This window comes from Arachis ipaensis, chromosome B08 (genome assembly GCF_000816755.2).
Source record: "Arachis ipaensis cultivar K30076 chromosome B08, Araip1.1, whole genome shotgun sequence".
NCBI classification, from domain to species: domain Eukaryota; kingdom Viridiplantae; phylum Streptophyta; class Magnoliopsida; order Fabales; family Fabaceae; genus Arachis; species Arachis ipaensis.
In genome coordinates, this window is record NC_029792.2 from 60610822 (window position 1) to 60623592 (window position 12771).

The 12771-nt window shown below is 41.1% G+C and overlaps 1 protein-coding gene across 1 annotated transcript; it reads right to left on the reverse strand.

Moving 5' to 3' along the window:
- Window positions 8797-10145, reverse strand: LOC107611082. Its single transcript, XM_016313045.1, has 2 exons — window positions 10014-10145; window positions 8797-9750 (listed from the first exon to the last, which is right to left on the reverse strand). Exons 1-2 carry the CDS (start codon window positions 10143-10145, stop codon window positions 8797-8799), a joined length of 1086 nt encoding a protein of 361 aa, XP_016168531.1.

Consider the following 12771-nt stretch of genomic DNA (forward strand, 5'->3'; position numbering starts at 1 on the left):
TTAGACTTTCCAGATTCTCAAGAATGCTGCCAATGGATTCTAGCTTATACCACGAAGATTCTGATTAAGGAATCCAGGAGATACTCATTCAATCGAAAGTAGAACGGAGGTAGTTGTCAGGCACGCATTCATAGGTTGAGAATGGTGATGACTGTCACGGATCATCACATCCATCATATTGAAGTGCGAATGAACATCTTAGATAGGAACAAGCGTGTTTGAATAGAAAACAGAAATAGTTGCATTAATTCATCGAAACACAGCAGAGCTCCTCACCCCCAACAATGGAGTTTAGAGACTCATGCCGTCAGAGATTACAAAGTTCAGATCTAAAATATCATGAGATGCAAAATAATTCTCTAAAAATTGTTTAAATACTAAACTAGTAATCTAGGTTTACAGAAAATGAGTAAACTATGATAGATAGTGCAGAAATCCACTACTGGGGCCCACTTGGTGTGTGCTGGGGCTGAGACTTAAGCTTCTCACGTGCCTGGGCTGTTTTGGGCGTTCAACGCCAGGTTGTAACCTGTTTCTGGCGTTGAACTCCAACTTGTAACTTGTTTCTGGCGCTGGACGCCAGACTGCAACATGGAACTGGCGTTGAACGCCAGTTTACGTCGTCTATCCTTGAGCAAAGTATGGACTATTATATATTACTGGAAAGCCCTGGATGTCTACTTTCCAACGCAATTGAGACCGCACCATATGGAGTTCTGTAGCTCCAAAAAATCCACTTTGAGTGCAGGAAGGTCAGAATCCAACAGCATCAGCAGTCCTTTTTCAGCCTGAATCAGATTTTTGCTCAGCTTCCTCAATTTCAGTCAGAAAATACCTGAAATCACAGAAAAACACACAAACTCATAGTAAAGTCCAGAAATGTGATTTTTAATTAAAAAACTAATAAAAATATACTAAAAACCAACTAAATCATACTAAAAACTAAGTAAAAACAATGCCAAAAAGCGTATAAATTATCCGCTCATCACAACACCAAACTTAAATTGTTGCTTGTCCCCAAGCAACTAAAAACAAAGTAGGATAAAAAAAGAGAATATACAATGAATTCCAAAAACACCTATGAAGATCAGTGTTAATTAGATGAGCGGGGCTATTAGCTTTTTGCTTCTGAACAGTTTTGGTATCTCACTTTATCCTTTGAAGTTCAGAATGATTGGCATCTATAGGAACTCAGAATTTAGATAGTGTTATTGATTCTCCTAGTTCAGTATGAGTAAAGACACAAACATAATTAAACATGAAGCATAGTAAACGAAAAACAGGAAAATAAGAACAAGGAGATTAAGGAATGGGCCACCTTAATGAGGGTGGCGTCTTCCTCTTCTTGAAGAACCAATGGTGCTCTTGAGCTCCTCTATGTTTCTTCCTTGCCTTTGTTGCTCTTTCCTCATAGCTCTTTGATTTGCAGTCAATTGCTCTACCACTGAATTATGGAAAAACAAAAGCAATGCTTTTACCACACCAAACTTAAAAGGTTTGCTCGTCCTCGAGCAAAAGAAGAAAGAAGTGGAGAAGATGGAGGAGATGGAAGTGTGTGAATGGGTGGATTTGGGAGGGAAATGGTTTGAATTTGAATGGTGAGGTAGGTGGGGATCCTATGGGGTCCACAGATCCAGTGGGGTCAAGGATTTAGCATCCCTGCTCCAATTAGGCGTACAAAATGCCCTTACTGTGCAATCCTGGTGTTTAACGCCAGATTGCTACCTGTTTCTGGCGTTAAACCCCCAAATGTAGCCTATTTCTGGCGTTTAACGCCAGACTGATGCTTGTTTCTGGCGTTTAAATGCCAGAATGATCTTCCTCCAGGGTGTGCTATTTTTCATGCTGTTTTTCATTCTGTTTTTGATTTTCCATTTGTTTTTGTGACTTCACATGATCATCAACCTAAAGAAAACATAAAATAGCCATGGAAAATAAATAGATATAATTAAATAACATTGGGTTGCCTCCCAACAAGCGCTTCTTTAATGTCAATAGCTTGACAGTGAGCTCTCATGGAGCCTCACAGATAATCAGAGCAAGGTTGGGACCTCCCAATACCAAACTTAGAGTTTGGTTGTGGCCTCCCAAAACCAAACTTAGAGTTTGACTGTGGGGGCTTTGGTTGACTCTGCAGTGAGAGAAGCTTTTCATGCTTCCTCTCCATGGTTATAGAAGGAGAACCTTGTGTCTTATAGTTTGCAATGTCTTCAAACCACAGAGCTTCCTGAATAGAAAACAATTGCTCATCCGGAAAGGTTTCAGAGATCTCAGTAGGAGGGAGGGATGCTCCTGCTACTGGTTCTATCCGGGACAGGTGATCAGCTACTTGATTCTCTGTTCCTTTTCTGTCTCTTATTTCTATATCAAACTCTTGCAGAAGCAACACCCATCTTATGAGCCTGGGCTTTGAATCCTGCTTTGTGAGTAGATATTTAAGAGCAGCATGGTCAGTGTACACAATCACTTTTGATCCTACTAAGTAGAATCTAAACTTGTCAATGGCATAAACCACTGCAAGTAATTCTTTTTCTGTGGTTGTGTAATTTTTCTGGGCATCATTTAAAACACTGCTAGCATAATAAATGACATGCAGAAGCTTGTTATGCCTCTGTCCCAATACTACACCAATGGTATGGTCACTGGCATCACACATTAGTTCAAAGGGTAATGTCCAGTCTGGTGCAGAAATAACTAGTGCTGTGACCAGCTTAGCTTTCAGGGTCTCAAACGCCTGCAGACACTGTGTCAAACACAAATGGCGTGTCAGCAGCTAGCAGATTGCTCAGAGGTTTTGCAATTTTTGAAATATCTTTTATAAACCTCCTATAGAATCCTGCATGCCCCAGAAAGCTTCTGATTGCCTTAACATTGGCAGGTGGTGGTAATTTTTCAATTACTTCAACTTTAGCTTGATCCATCTCTATTCCCTTGTTTGAAATTTTATGCCCAAGGACAATCCCTTCAGTCACCATAAAGTGACATTTTTCCCAGTTTAAAACTAGGTTGGTCTCTTGGCATCTTTTCAGAACAAGTGCTAAATGGTTAAGGCAGGAGATGAATGAGTCTCCAAATACTGAAAAGTCATCCATGAAGACTTCCAGAAACTTCTCTACCATATCAGAGAAGATAGAGAGCATGCACCTCTGAAAGGTTGCAGGTGCATTACACAGACCAAAAGGCATCCTTCTGTAGGCAAACACTCCAGAAGGACATGTGAGTGCTGTTTTCTCTTGGTCCTGAGGATCTACTGCAATTTGGTTGTAACCTGAATAACCATCCAAAAAGTAGTAATATTCATGACCTGCTAGTCTCTCTAGCATCTGGTCTATGAATGGTAAAGGAAAATGATCCTTCCTGGTGGCTGTATTGAGCCTTCTGTAGTCAATACACATACGCCACCCTGTAACTGTTCTTGTAGGAACCAGTTCATTCTTTTCATTATGAACCACTGTCATTCCTCCCTTCTTAGGGACAACATGGATAGGGCTCACCCAGGGGCTATCGGAAATAGGATAGATAATCCCAGCCTCTAGTAACTTAGTGACCTCTTTTTGCACCACCTCCTTCATGGCGGGATTTAGCCGCCTCTGTCGTTGAACCACTGGCTTAGCATCATCCTCCAATAGGATCTTGTGTATGCATCTGGCTGGACTAATGCCCTTAAGATCACTTATGGACCACCCAAGAGCTGTCTTGTGTGTCCTTAGCACCTGAATTAGTGTTTTCTCTTCCTGTGGCCCTAAAGCAGAGCTTATGATTACAGGAAAAGTGTCACCTTCTCCCAGAAATGCATATTTCAGGGATGGTGGTAGTGGTTTGAGCTCGGGTTTAGGAGGTTTCTCCTTTTTCTGAGGAGTTTTCAGAGGTTCTTTTATTTCCCCTGGTTCCTCCAGATCAGGCTGAACATCTTTAAAAATGTCCTCTAGCTCTGATTCGAGACTCTCAGTCATATGGACCTCTTCCACCAGGGAGTCAATAATATCAACGCCCAGGCAGTCGTCTGATGTGTCTGGATGTTGCATAGCTTTGACAACATTCAACTTAAACTCATCCTTATTGACTCTCAGGTTTATCTCCCCTTTTTGGACGTCAATGAGGGTTCGTCCAGTTGCTAGGAATGGTCTTCCTAGAATGAGAGTTGTACTCTTGTTCTCCTCCATTTCTAGCACTTCAAAGTCAGTAGGGAAGGCAAATGGCCCAACCTTGACAATCATGTCCTCAATTATGCCTGATGGGTATTTAATGGAGCCATCAGCAAGTTGAAGACAGATCCGGGTTGGTTTGACCTCTTCAGTCAAGCCAAGCTTTCTGATAGTGGATGTAGGGATTAGGTTGATGCTTGCCCCAAGATCACATAGAGCTGTCTTGGTGCAGTTACCCTCTAATATGCATGGTATCATAAAGCTCCCGGGATCTTTAAGCTTTTCTGGGAAGCTTTTCAGAATGACTGCACTGCATTCTTCAGTGAGGAGAACTCTTTCAGTTTCTCTCCAATCCTTCTTATGACTCAAGATATCTTTCATGAACTTGGCATAAGAGGGTATTTGCTCAAGTGCCTCTGCAAACGGAATCTTTATTTCAAGAGTCCTAAGATAGTCTGCAAAGCGGGCAAATTGCTTATCCTGCTCCTCTTTGCGGAGTTTTTGAGGATAAAGAATCTTGGCTTTGTATTTCTCAACCTTGGTTGCTGCAGGTTTATTTCCTACAGAGGTAGGTTGAGAAGCCTTCTTGAGAGATTTATTATTAGCACTTGCAGGTGTCTGATCCTTCACTGGCATTTGAAAGCCAGGGTTGGAAGCTGGAGTGGCGTTAGACGCCAACTCCTCATCTGTTCCTGGCGTCTGAACGCCAGAACTGTGCTTCCTTTGGGCGTTCAACGCCAGTTCCTTGCTTGTTTCTGGCGTTGAACGCCAGTCCTGAGCATGGTTTGGGCGTTCAGCGCCAGCCTTCCACCCAATTTCTGGCGTTTTAGCGCCAGAATTATTTTTCCCCGGGCTCTTACTGTCCTCAGATGGAATTTGGATAGTTTGCTCATTTCTTGGCTTCCTGCTGCCTTGAGGTGGGGTATTTAATGTTTTCCCACTGATAAAGAGAAAAACACATAAAAGACACAAGACTTAAAATTTTTAGATCTAATGCTCCTTGTTTTCGAAAATTTTGGAGGAAAAATACCAATGAACACCAAACTTAAGAATTTTAAGATCAAGACACAAAGAAGACTCAAGAACACTTTGAAGATTCACAAGAACGCCAAGAACAAAAGAAAGAACACCAAACTTCAAATTTTTAGAAGAACAAAATAACTTTTCAAAAATTATATAAAGATTAACAAGAAAACACCAAACTTAAAGTTTGGCACAAGATTAAATCAAGAAAAATTATTTTTGAAAAAGATTTTTAATAGAACCGGTGCCCAATTATCAAGAACATAAACCAATGCTCTAGCCAATTGAGCTGTAAATGTAACACTTGTTTTGAAGAGGTATATTTTCACTAACTAAAAATAAATTCCTTTTTGAAGACTAATGCTTTGGAAAAACACAAGAAAAATAAGAAAAGACACAGAACAAGAAAAACTAAAAATCAAACAAGACAAATAAACAAGAACAACTTGAAGATCAAAGAACACAACTTCGAAAATTTAAAAGAAAAATATAAAATATGCAATTGACACCAAACTTAGAACAAGACACTAAACTCACGAAAAAAAAAATAAAAATTGATAAAGAAAAATAATATTTTTGAAAAATTTTTGAAAAGGAAACAAAGGACTCAGAATTTAATGACTCTATAGCAACAAAAATAAATTATTCCTAATCTAAGCAACAAAATAAACCTTTAGTTATTCAAACTCGAATAATCCCCGACAACGGCGCCAAAAACTTGGTGCACGAATTGTGAATCACACTTTTCAACATGCGTACCACTAACCAGCAAGTGCACTGGGTCGTCCAAGTAATACCTTACGTGAGTAAGGGTCGAATCCCACGGAGATTATTGGTTTGAAGCAATCTCTGGTTATCTTGTAAATCTCAGTTAGGAGGTCAATTATAATTATCAGTTGACTTGCAAATGAACAAGGGAACATAAAATAAATACTTGGTATGCAGTAATGGAGAATATGTTGGAGTTTTGGAGATGCTTTGTCTTCTGAATCTCAGCTTTCTCCCTGTCTTCTTCTTCACGCACGCAAGGTTCCTCCTATGGCAAGCTGTGTGTTGGTGGATCACCGTTGTCAATGGTTACCATCCGTCCTCTCAGTGAAAAAGGTCCAGGTGCGCTGTCATCGCACGGCTAATCATCTGTCGGTTCTCGATCATGTCAGAATAGGATCCATTGATCCTTTTGCGTCTATCACTACCCCCAACACTCGTGAGTTTGAAGCTCATCACAGTCATTCAATCCCTGAATCCTACTCGGAATACCACAGACAAGGTTTAGACTTTCCGGATTCTCAAGAATGCTGCCAATGGATTCTAGCTTATACCACGAAGATTCTGATTAAGGAATCCAGGAGATACTCATTCAATCGAAAGTAGAACGGAGGTTGTTGTCAGACACGCGTTCATAGGTTGAGAATGGTGATGACTGTCACGGATCATCACATCCATCATATTGAAGTGCGAATGAACATCTTAGATAGGAACAAGCGTGTTTGAATAGAAAACAGAAATAGTTGCATTAATTCATCGAAACACAACAGAGCTCCTCACCCCCAACAATGGAGTTTAGAGACTCATGCTGTCAGAGATTACAAAGTTTAGATCTAAAATGTCATGAGATGCAAAATAATTCTCTAAAAATTGTTTAAATACTAAACTTGTAACTTAGGTTTACAGAAAATGAGTAAACTATGATAGATAGTGCAGAAATCCACTACTGGGGCCCACTTGGTGTGTGATGGGGCTGAGACTTAAGCTTCTCACGTGCCTGGGCTATTTTGGGTGTTCAACGCCAGGTTGTAACCTATTTCTGGCATTGAACTCCAACTTGTAACTTGTTTCTGGCGCTGGACGCCAGACTGCAACATGGAACTGGCGTTGAATGCCAGTTTACATCATCTATCCTTGAGCAAAGTATGGACTATTATATATTGCTGGAAATCCCTGGATGTCTGCTTTCCAACGCAATTGAGAGCGCGCCATTTGAAGTTCTGTAGCTCCAAAAAATCCACTTTGAGTGCAGGAAGGTCAAAATCCAACAGCATCAGCAGTCCTTTTTCCAGCCTGAATCAGATTTTTGCTCAGCTCCCTCAATTTCAGCCAGAAAATACCTGAAATCACAGAAAAACACACAAACTCATAGTAAAGTCCAGAAATGTGATTTTTAATTAAAAAACTAATAAAAATATACTAAAAACCAACTAAATCATACTAAAAACTAAGTAAAAACAATGCCAAAAAGCGTATAAATTATCCGCTCATCAGACGCATATTTAGCTCTTTCTGATCAAAGATTTACTTGAGACTCTTATGATAAAAAAAGACACTAAACCTTACTCCGTACAAGAGGTGTCTCCAAATCTTCAATGCAAACACAATCGCCACTAATTCCAAATCATGAGTTGGGTAATTCACCTCATACGGTCTCAGCTGACGTGATGCGTAAGCCACCACATTCTGGTGTTGCATCAACACGCAATCCAAACCCTTCAGTGACGCATCACAATATACTTCAAACGGTTCATGTAGTTCCGGTATGATTAGAACAGGTGCTGAAGTTAATCTCTGCTTCAAAGTCTGAAAACTCTCTTTGCACTCCGACGTCCACACGAATGGCACTTCTTTCCTTGTCAATTTAGTCACCGGTAGTGTAATCCGGGAGAATCCTTCAATGAATCTCTGGTAATATCCGGCCAAGCCCAAGAAACTCCTAACTTCTGTCACCGTCATTGGTCTTTCCCACTCCATAACTGCTTCTACCTTAGAAGGGTCTACGACTATTCCTCCTTTGCTCACCACGTGACCCAAGAACTTCACCTCCTCCTTCCAGAACTCATACTTCGACAACTTGGCGTACAACTTTTGCTCCTTTAGGATTTGCAACACAATCCTCAAGTGTTCCTCATGCTCTTTTGCCGTCTTAGAGTAAACCAAGATGTTGTCTATGAAAACCACCACGAATTTGTCCAAAAAGGAATGAAAGACTCTGTTCATGTAATCCATGAAAACAGCAGGTGCATTCGTTAACCCAAAGGACATTACCGCAAACTCGTAGTGTCCATAGCGTGTCCTAAATGCAGTCTTAGGATTGTCATCCTCTTTCACCCTTATCTGATGGTAACCGGATCTCAAATCAATCTTGGAAAATACTCCGGCTCCTTGCAGTTGATCCATCAAGTCGTCGATCCTAGGCAATGGATACTTGTTCTTCACAGTCACTTTATTCAACTGTCGGTAATCCACACACAGTCGCATCCCTCCATCCTTCTTTTTCACCAATAAAACTGGCGCTCCCCACGGTGATACACTCGGTCAAATGAACCTCTTGTTCAGAAGCTCTTCCAACTGAGTCTTTAATTCTAGCAGCTCTATCGAAGCCATTCTATACGGCGCAATCGACACTGGTCTGGCTCCCGATGCCAATTCAATCGCAAATTCAATCTCCCTTTGAGGTGAAAATTCAGGAATATCCTCTGGAAATACCTCCGGAAAGTCTCTAACCACCAGAATCACAGTGCACCCTTACTGAGTTCAGGTAGTAACCTTCAGCTATCACTACCCCACTTTCTCCTTCCGGCATAAACTGAATTGTCCTTTCAAAGCAACCCAACAAAACTCGATTCTTCGACAACTAATCAAACCCCAAAATCATCTCCAACCCAACCATTGGTAAACAGATCAAGTCATGCACAAAATCTCTACCCTCAAGCTTGAAACCTACTTGCCTACACCCTGACCTAGATATAACCGTCTGATGCGGAGTATGTACATGCAAGTCAAAAGGTAACTCTGATACTTTCAAACCTAGTTCCTCGACTTTAGCAAACAAAATAAACGAATGCAAAGTCCCAGTATCATATAATGCAATTAAAGTCTTATCCCCAATTAAACAAATACCTCTCATCAACGGATCCGCCTTGGAAGCATCCTTGGCATTTACAGTAAAGACTCGACCTTGATGCTGACTCTGGCCCGCATTCTGATTCCTCCCACGAGTACAATCCCTCGCAATGTGGCCAGAAAACCCACAATTGAAGCAACCACCTAAACCAATCTTGCATGAGTTACAAGGATGGAAACGCCCACAATGTACGCAAGTCAAATTCGGAGAATCCTTACTCTGATTTCCTCTCCCCTTAGCGTACTGAAACTGAGTCTGAGTGTTCTTCCTGAAGCCTCCTTGACCTTGAGGCGCATATCCTCCTCTTTTGAAGCTATGACCCTTCGGATGAAAATACTTGCCACGCCCCCGACTAGAACTCCCTCCATGAGTTTCCTTGGACGAAGCTACTGTCTTGGCGTACTCTTCCACCACTCTCGCCTTGTTCACCAAGTTGGAGAAGACACGGATTTCCATAGGCGCCACAGCAGTCATAATGCTATCTTTTATACCCCTCTGGTAATTAATGCACTTCCAGCCCTTGTAGGTCTCCGGGGCACCCTGACATACCATAGAAAATCTACAAAGCTCCTCAAATTTGTTGGTGTAGTCCGCTACAGATAAGGAACCTTGCTTCAACTGCATCAGTTCTATCTCCTTCGCTTCCCTTGCAGAGTCGGGGAAATACTTCTTATAAAAGGCCGTCTGGAATACGTCCCACAGAACATCGGCGTTCTAAAGTTGTAGCAAGCAGCACTCAGCTTGCCACCAGTGCTGGGCCTTTCCCGCAAGCTGATAAGCGGCAAACTCGACATATTAATTGATGGGAACATGCTGTGCCTGTAAAGCACGCTCCATAGCCTGGAACCAGTTGTCTGCTTCAGCTAGATTAGTTGATCCTCGGAATATTGGCGGATGAACCTTGAGGAACGTCGCCAAGGTCATCAGAACACCACCCGTGTTATCACCGTTTCCCTCAGTATTATCATTAGCATTCTCTCACCATTTCGGTTTTTATTCCCAGCCGGTTGGCCTAATCTCTGCACAGCTTGCAGATTCACAGCAGAATTAGCTTCCATAGTGTTAGCGAGATTCGCCATTGCCACCATGAATTTGGTATGATTGTCAGCTGGTTGCTCATTCCTACTTTCTCATGAACGTGCTCGACCTCGTCCGTGAGTGGCCATTAGGGCTCCTGTCTATACCAAACAATTGATATCAAGGTGATCAGTCTCAATACCAAAAGCCTAGTGCTTCGATTATCCTAAACAGGAACTCACAAACAAGCATGCTATGCATATATCAAGTAGATAAACTAATAGCATCAAAGAAAAAGACACACAGAGTATACAATGAAGCACAATCGGTCCATTCCTCAGGCTCACGAGGACGAACTGCTCTGATACCACTAATTGTAACACCCTAATTAGCCTAAGTTTTACCACGCGTCATAAAGCAAAGGATAATCAGAGATTACGACAATTCTAAGCTCGTACATATAATATATATAGAAAGGATTAATAAAGTTTAGAAGTCCGATGAAGGATATAGCTCAAAAACTGGATTTAAAAGCACAAAACGTACTAGCGAAGTGTCTAACTTAAAGCACAAACAACAGATAAGATATATCAAAATAGAATAGTATAATATCATAAGAACCTAGCCACGACTCGCGGAGTTTAAGTCGGCTAGTCATATATACAGATAAATAAAAGCCTGATAGTAAAAACAGCTTATACAATTTTGTTCTCTCAAATACAAGCCTCTAGGCAAAACAAAATACAAAAATGAGAGTCATATACAAAATAAGCCAAAAAGACTCAAAAAGATATCTGGATCCTACGCTTCTGTCACCAACCAGACAACTCACCGAGGTGGGTTGCGACCTGCATCTGAAAAATATAACAGAAATATGGTATGAGAACTGGAGGTTCTCAGTATGGTAATAGTTGATGAGCGGATATTTTATATCCTTTTGGCATTATTTTTACATAGTTTTTAGTATGTTTTAGTTACTTTTTATTATATTTTTATTAATTTTTATGAAAAAATCTTATTTCTAGACTTTACTATGAGTTTGTGTCTTTTTCTATAATTTCAGGTATTTTCTGGCTGAAATTGAGGGATCTGAGCAAAAGTCTGATTCAGAGGCTGAGAAAGGACTGCAAATGTTGTAGGATTCTGACCCTCCTGCACTCGAAGTGGATTTTCTAGAGCTACAGAAGCCCAATTGGTGCACTCTCAATTGCGTTAGAAAGTAGACATCTTGAGATTTCCAGAAATATATAATAGTCCATATTTTGCCCGAGATTTGATGGCCCAAACTGGCGTTAAACGCCAGCCAGAGACCCTTTTCTGGCGTAAAACGCCAGAACTGGCACCAGAACTGGAGTTAAACACCCAAACTGGCATCCAAGCTGACATTTAACTCTAGAAATGGCCTATGCACGTGTAAATCTCAATGCTCAGCCCAAGCACACACTAAGTGGGCCCCGGAAATGGATTTCTGCACTATCTGCACTTAGTTACTTATTTCCTGTAATCCCTAGTAACTAGTTTAGTATAAATAGCACTTTTTACTATTGTATTCGCATCTCTGGCCATTCTTAGACTACTTTCTCTTATGTATTTTCTACGGTGGAGTTTCTACACCTCATAGATTAAGGTGCGGAGCTCTGCTGTTCTTCATGAATTAATACAAGTACTATTGTTTCTCTTTCAATTCATGCTTACTTCTTCTCCAAGATATACTCTCGTACTTAATTCAGTTAAGTCAAAATGAAGGGGTGACCCGTGACAATCACCCACTATCTTTGTTACTCGCTTAGCCAAGATCCGCGTGCCTGACAACCACAAGCGGTCTACATGATGTTCAACGTAGTCATTGGACGATAGCCAGAGTATATTCTCTTGGGTCTCTAATCCATGGACCGAGTCCGTGAGATTAGAACCTTTGTGGTATAGGCTTGAACCAATTGGCAGCATTCCTGAGATCTGGAAAGTCTAAACCTTCTCTGTGGTATTCCGAGTAGGATCTGGGAAGGGATGACTGTGACGAGCTTCAAACTCACGAATGTTGGGTGCAGTGACAGCGTGTAAAAGGATAGAGATATCCTATTCCGACGCTAGTGAGAACCGACAGATGATTAGCCGTGCGGTAGCTGTACCTGGTATTTTTCATCCGAGACGAGAAATCCGACAGTTGATTAGCCGTGCAGAAACCGTACCTGGTATTTTTCATTCGAGAGGATCATACTGCTTGCCATGGAAGGGAGCACGCATGATTGGATGAAGACAATAGGAACGCAGAGGTTCAGAGGCTGGTGCACGAAATTGTGTTCTCAGGCAACGACGCCAAAAACTCTATACGCACGTCTTAATAAATCGTTTTTCATTCACAACTTCGATACAACTAACCAGCAAGTGCACTGGGTCGTCCAAGTAATAAACCTTACGTGAGTAAGGGTCGATTCCACGGAGATTGTTGGTATGAAGCAATCTATGGTCATCTTGTAAATCTCAGTTAGGCGGATATAAAATAGTTAAGGAGTTTTCAAAAATAAATAATAAAATAAGGATAGAAATACTTATGTAAATCATTGGTGAGAATTTCAGATAAACGCATAGAGATGCTTTCGTTCCTCTGAACCTCTGTTTTCTTGCTGTCTTCATCCAATCAGTCTTACTCCTTTCTATGGCTGGCTTTATGTAAGGACATCACCATTG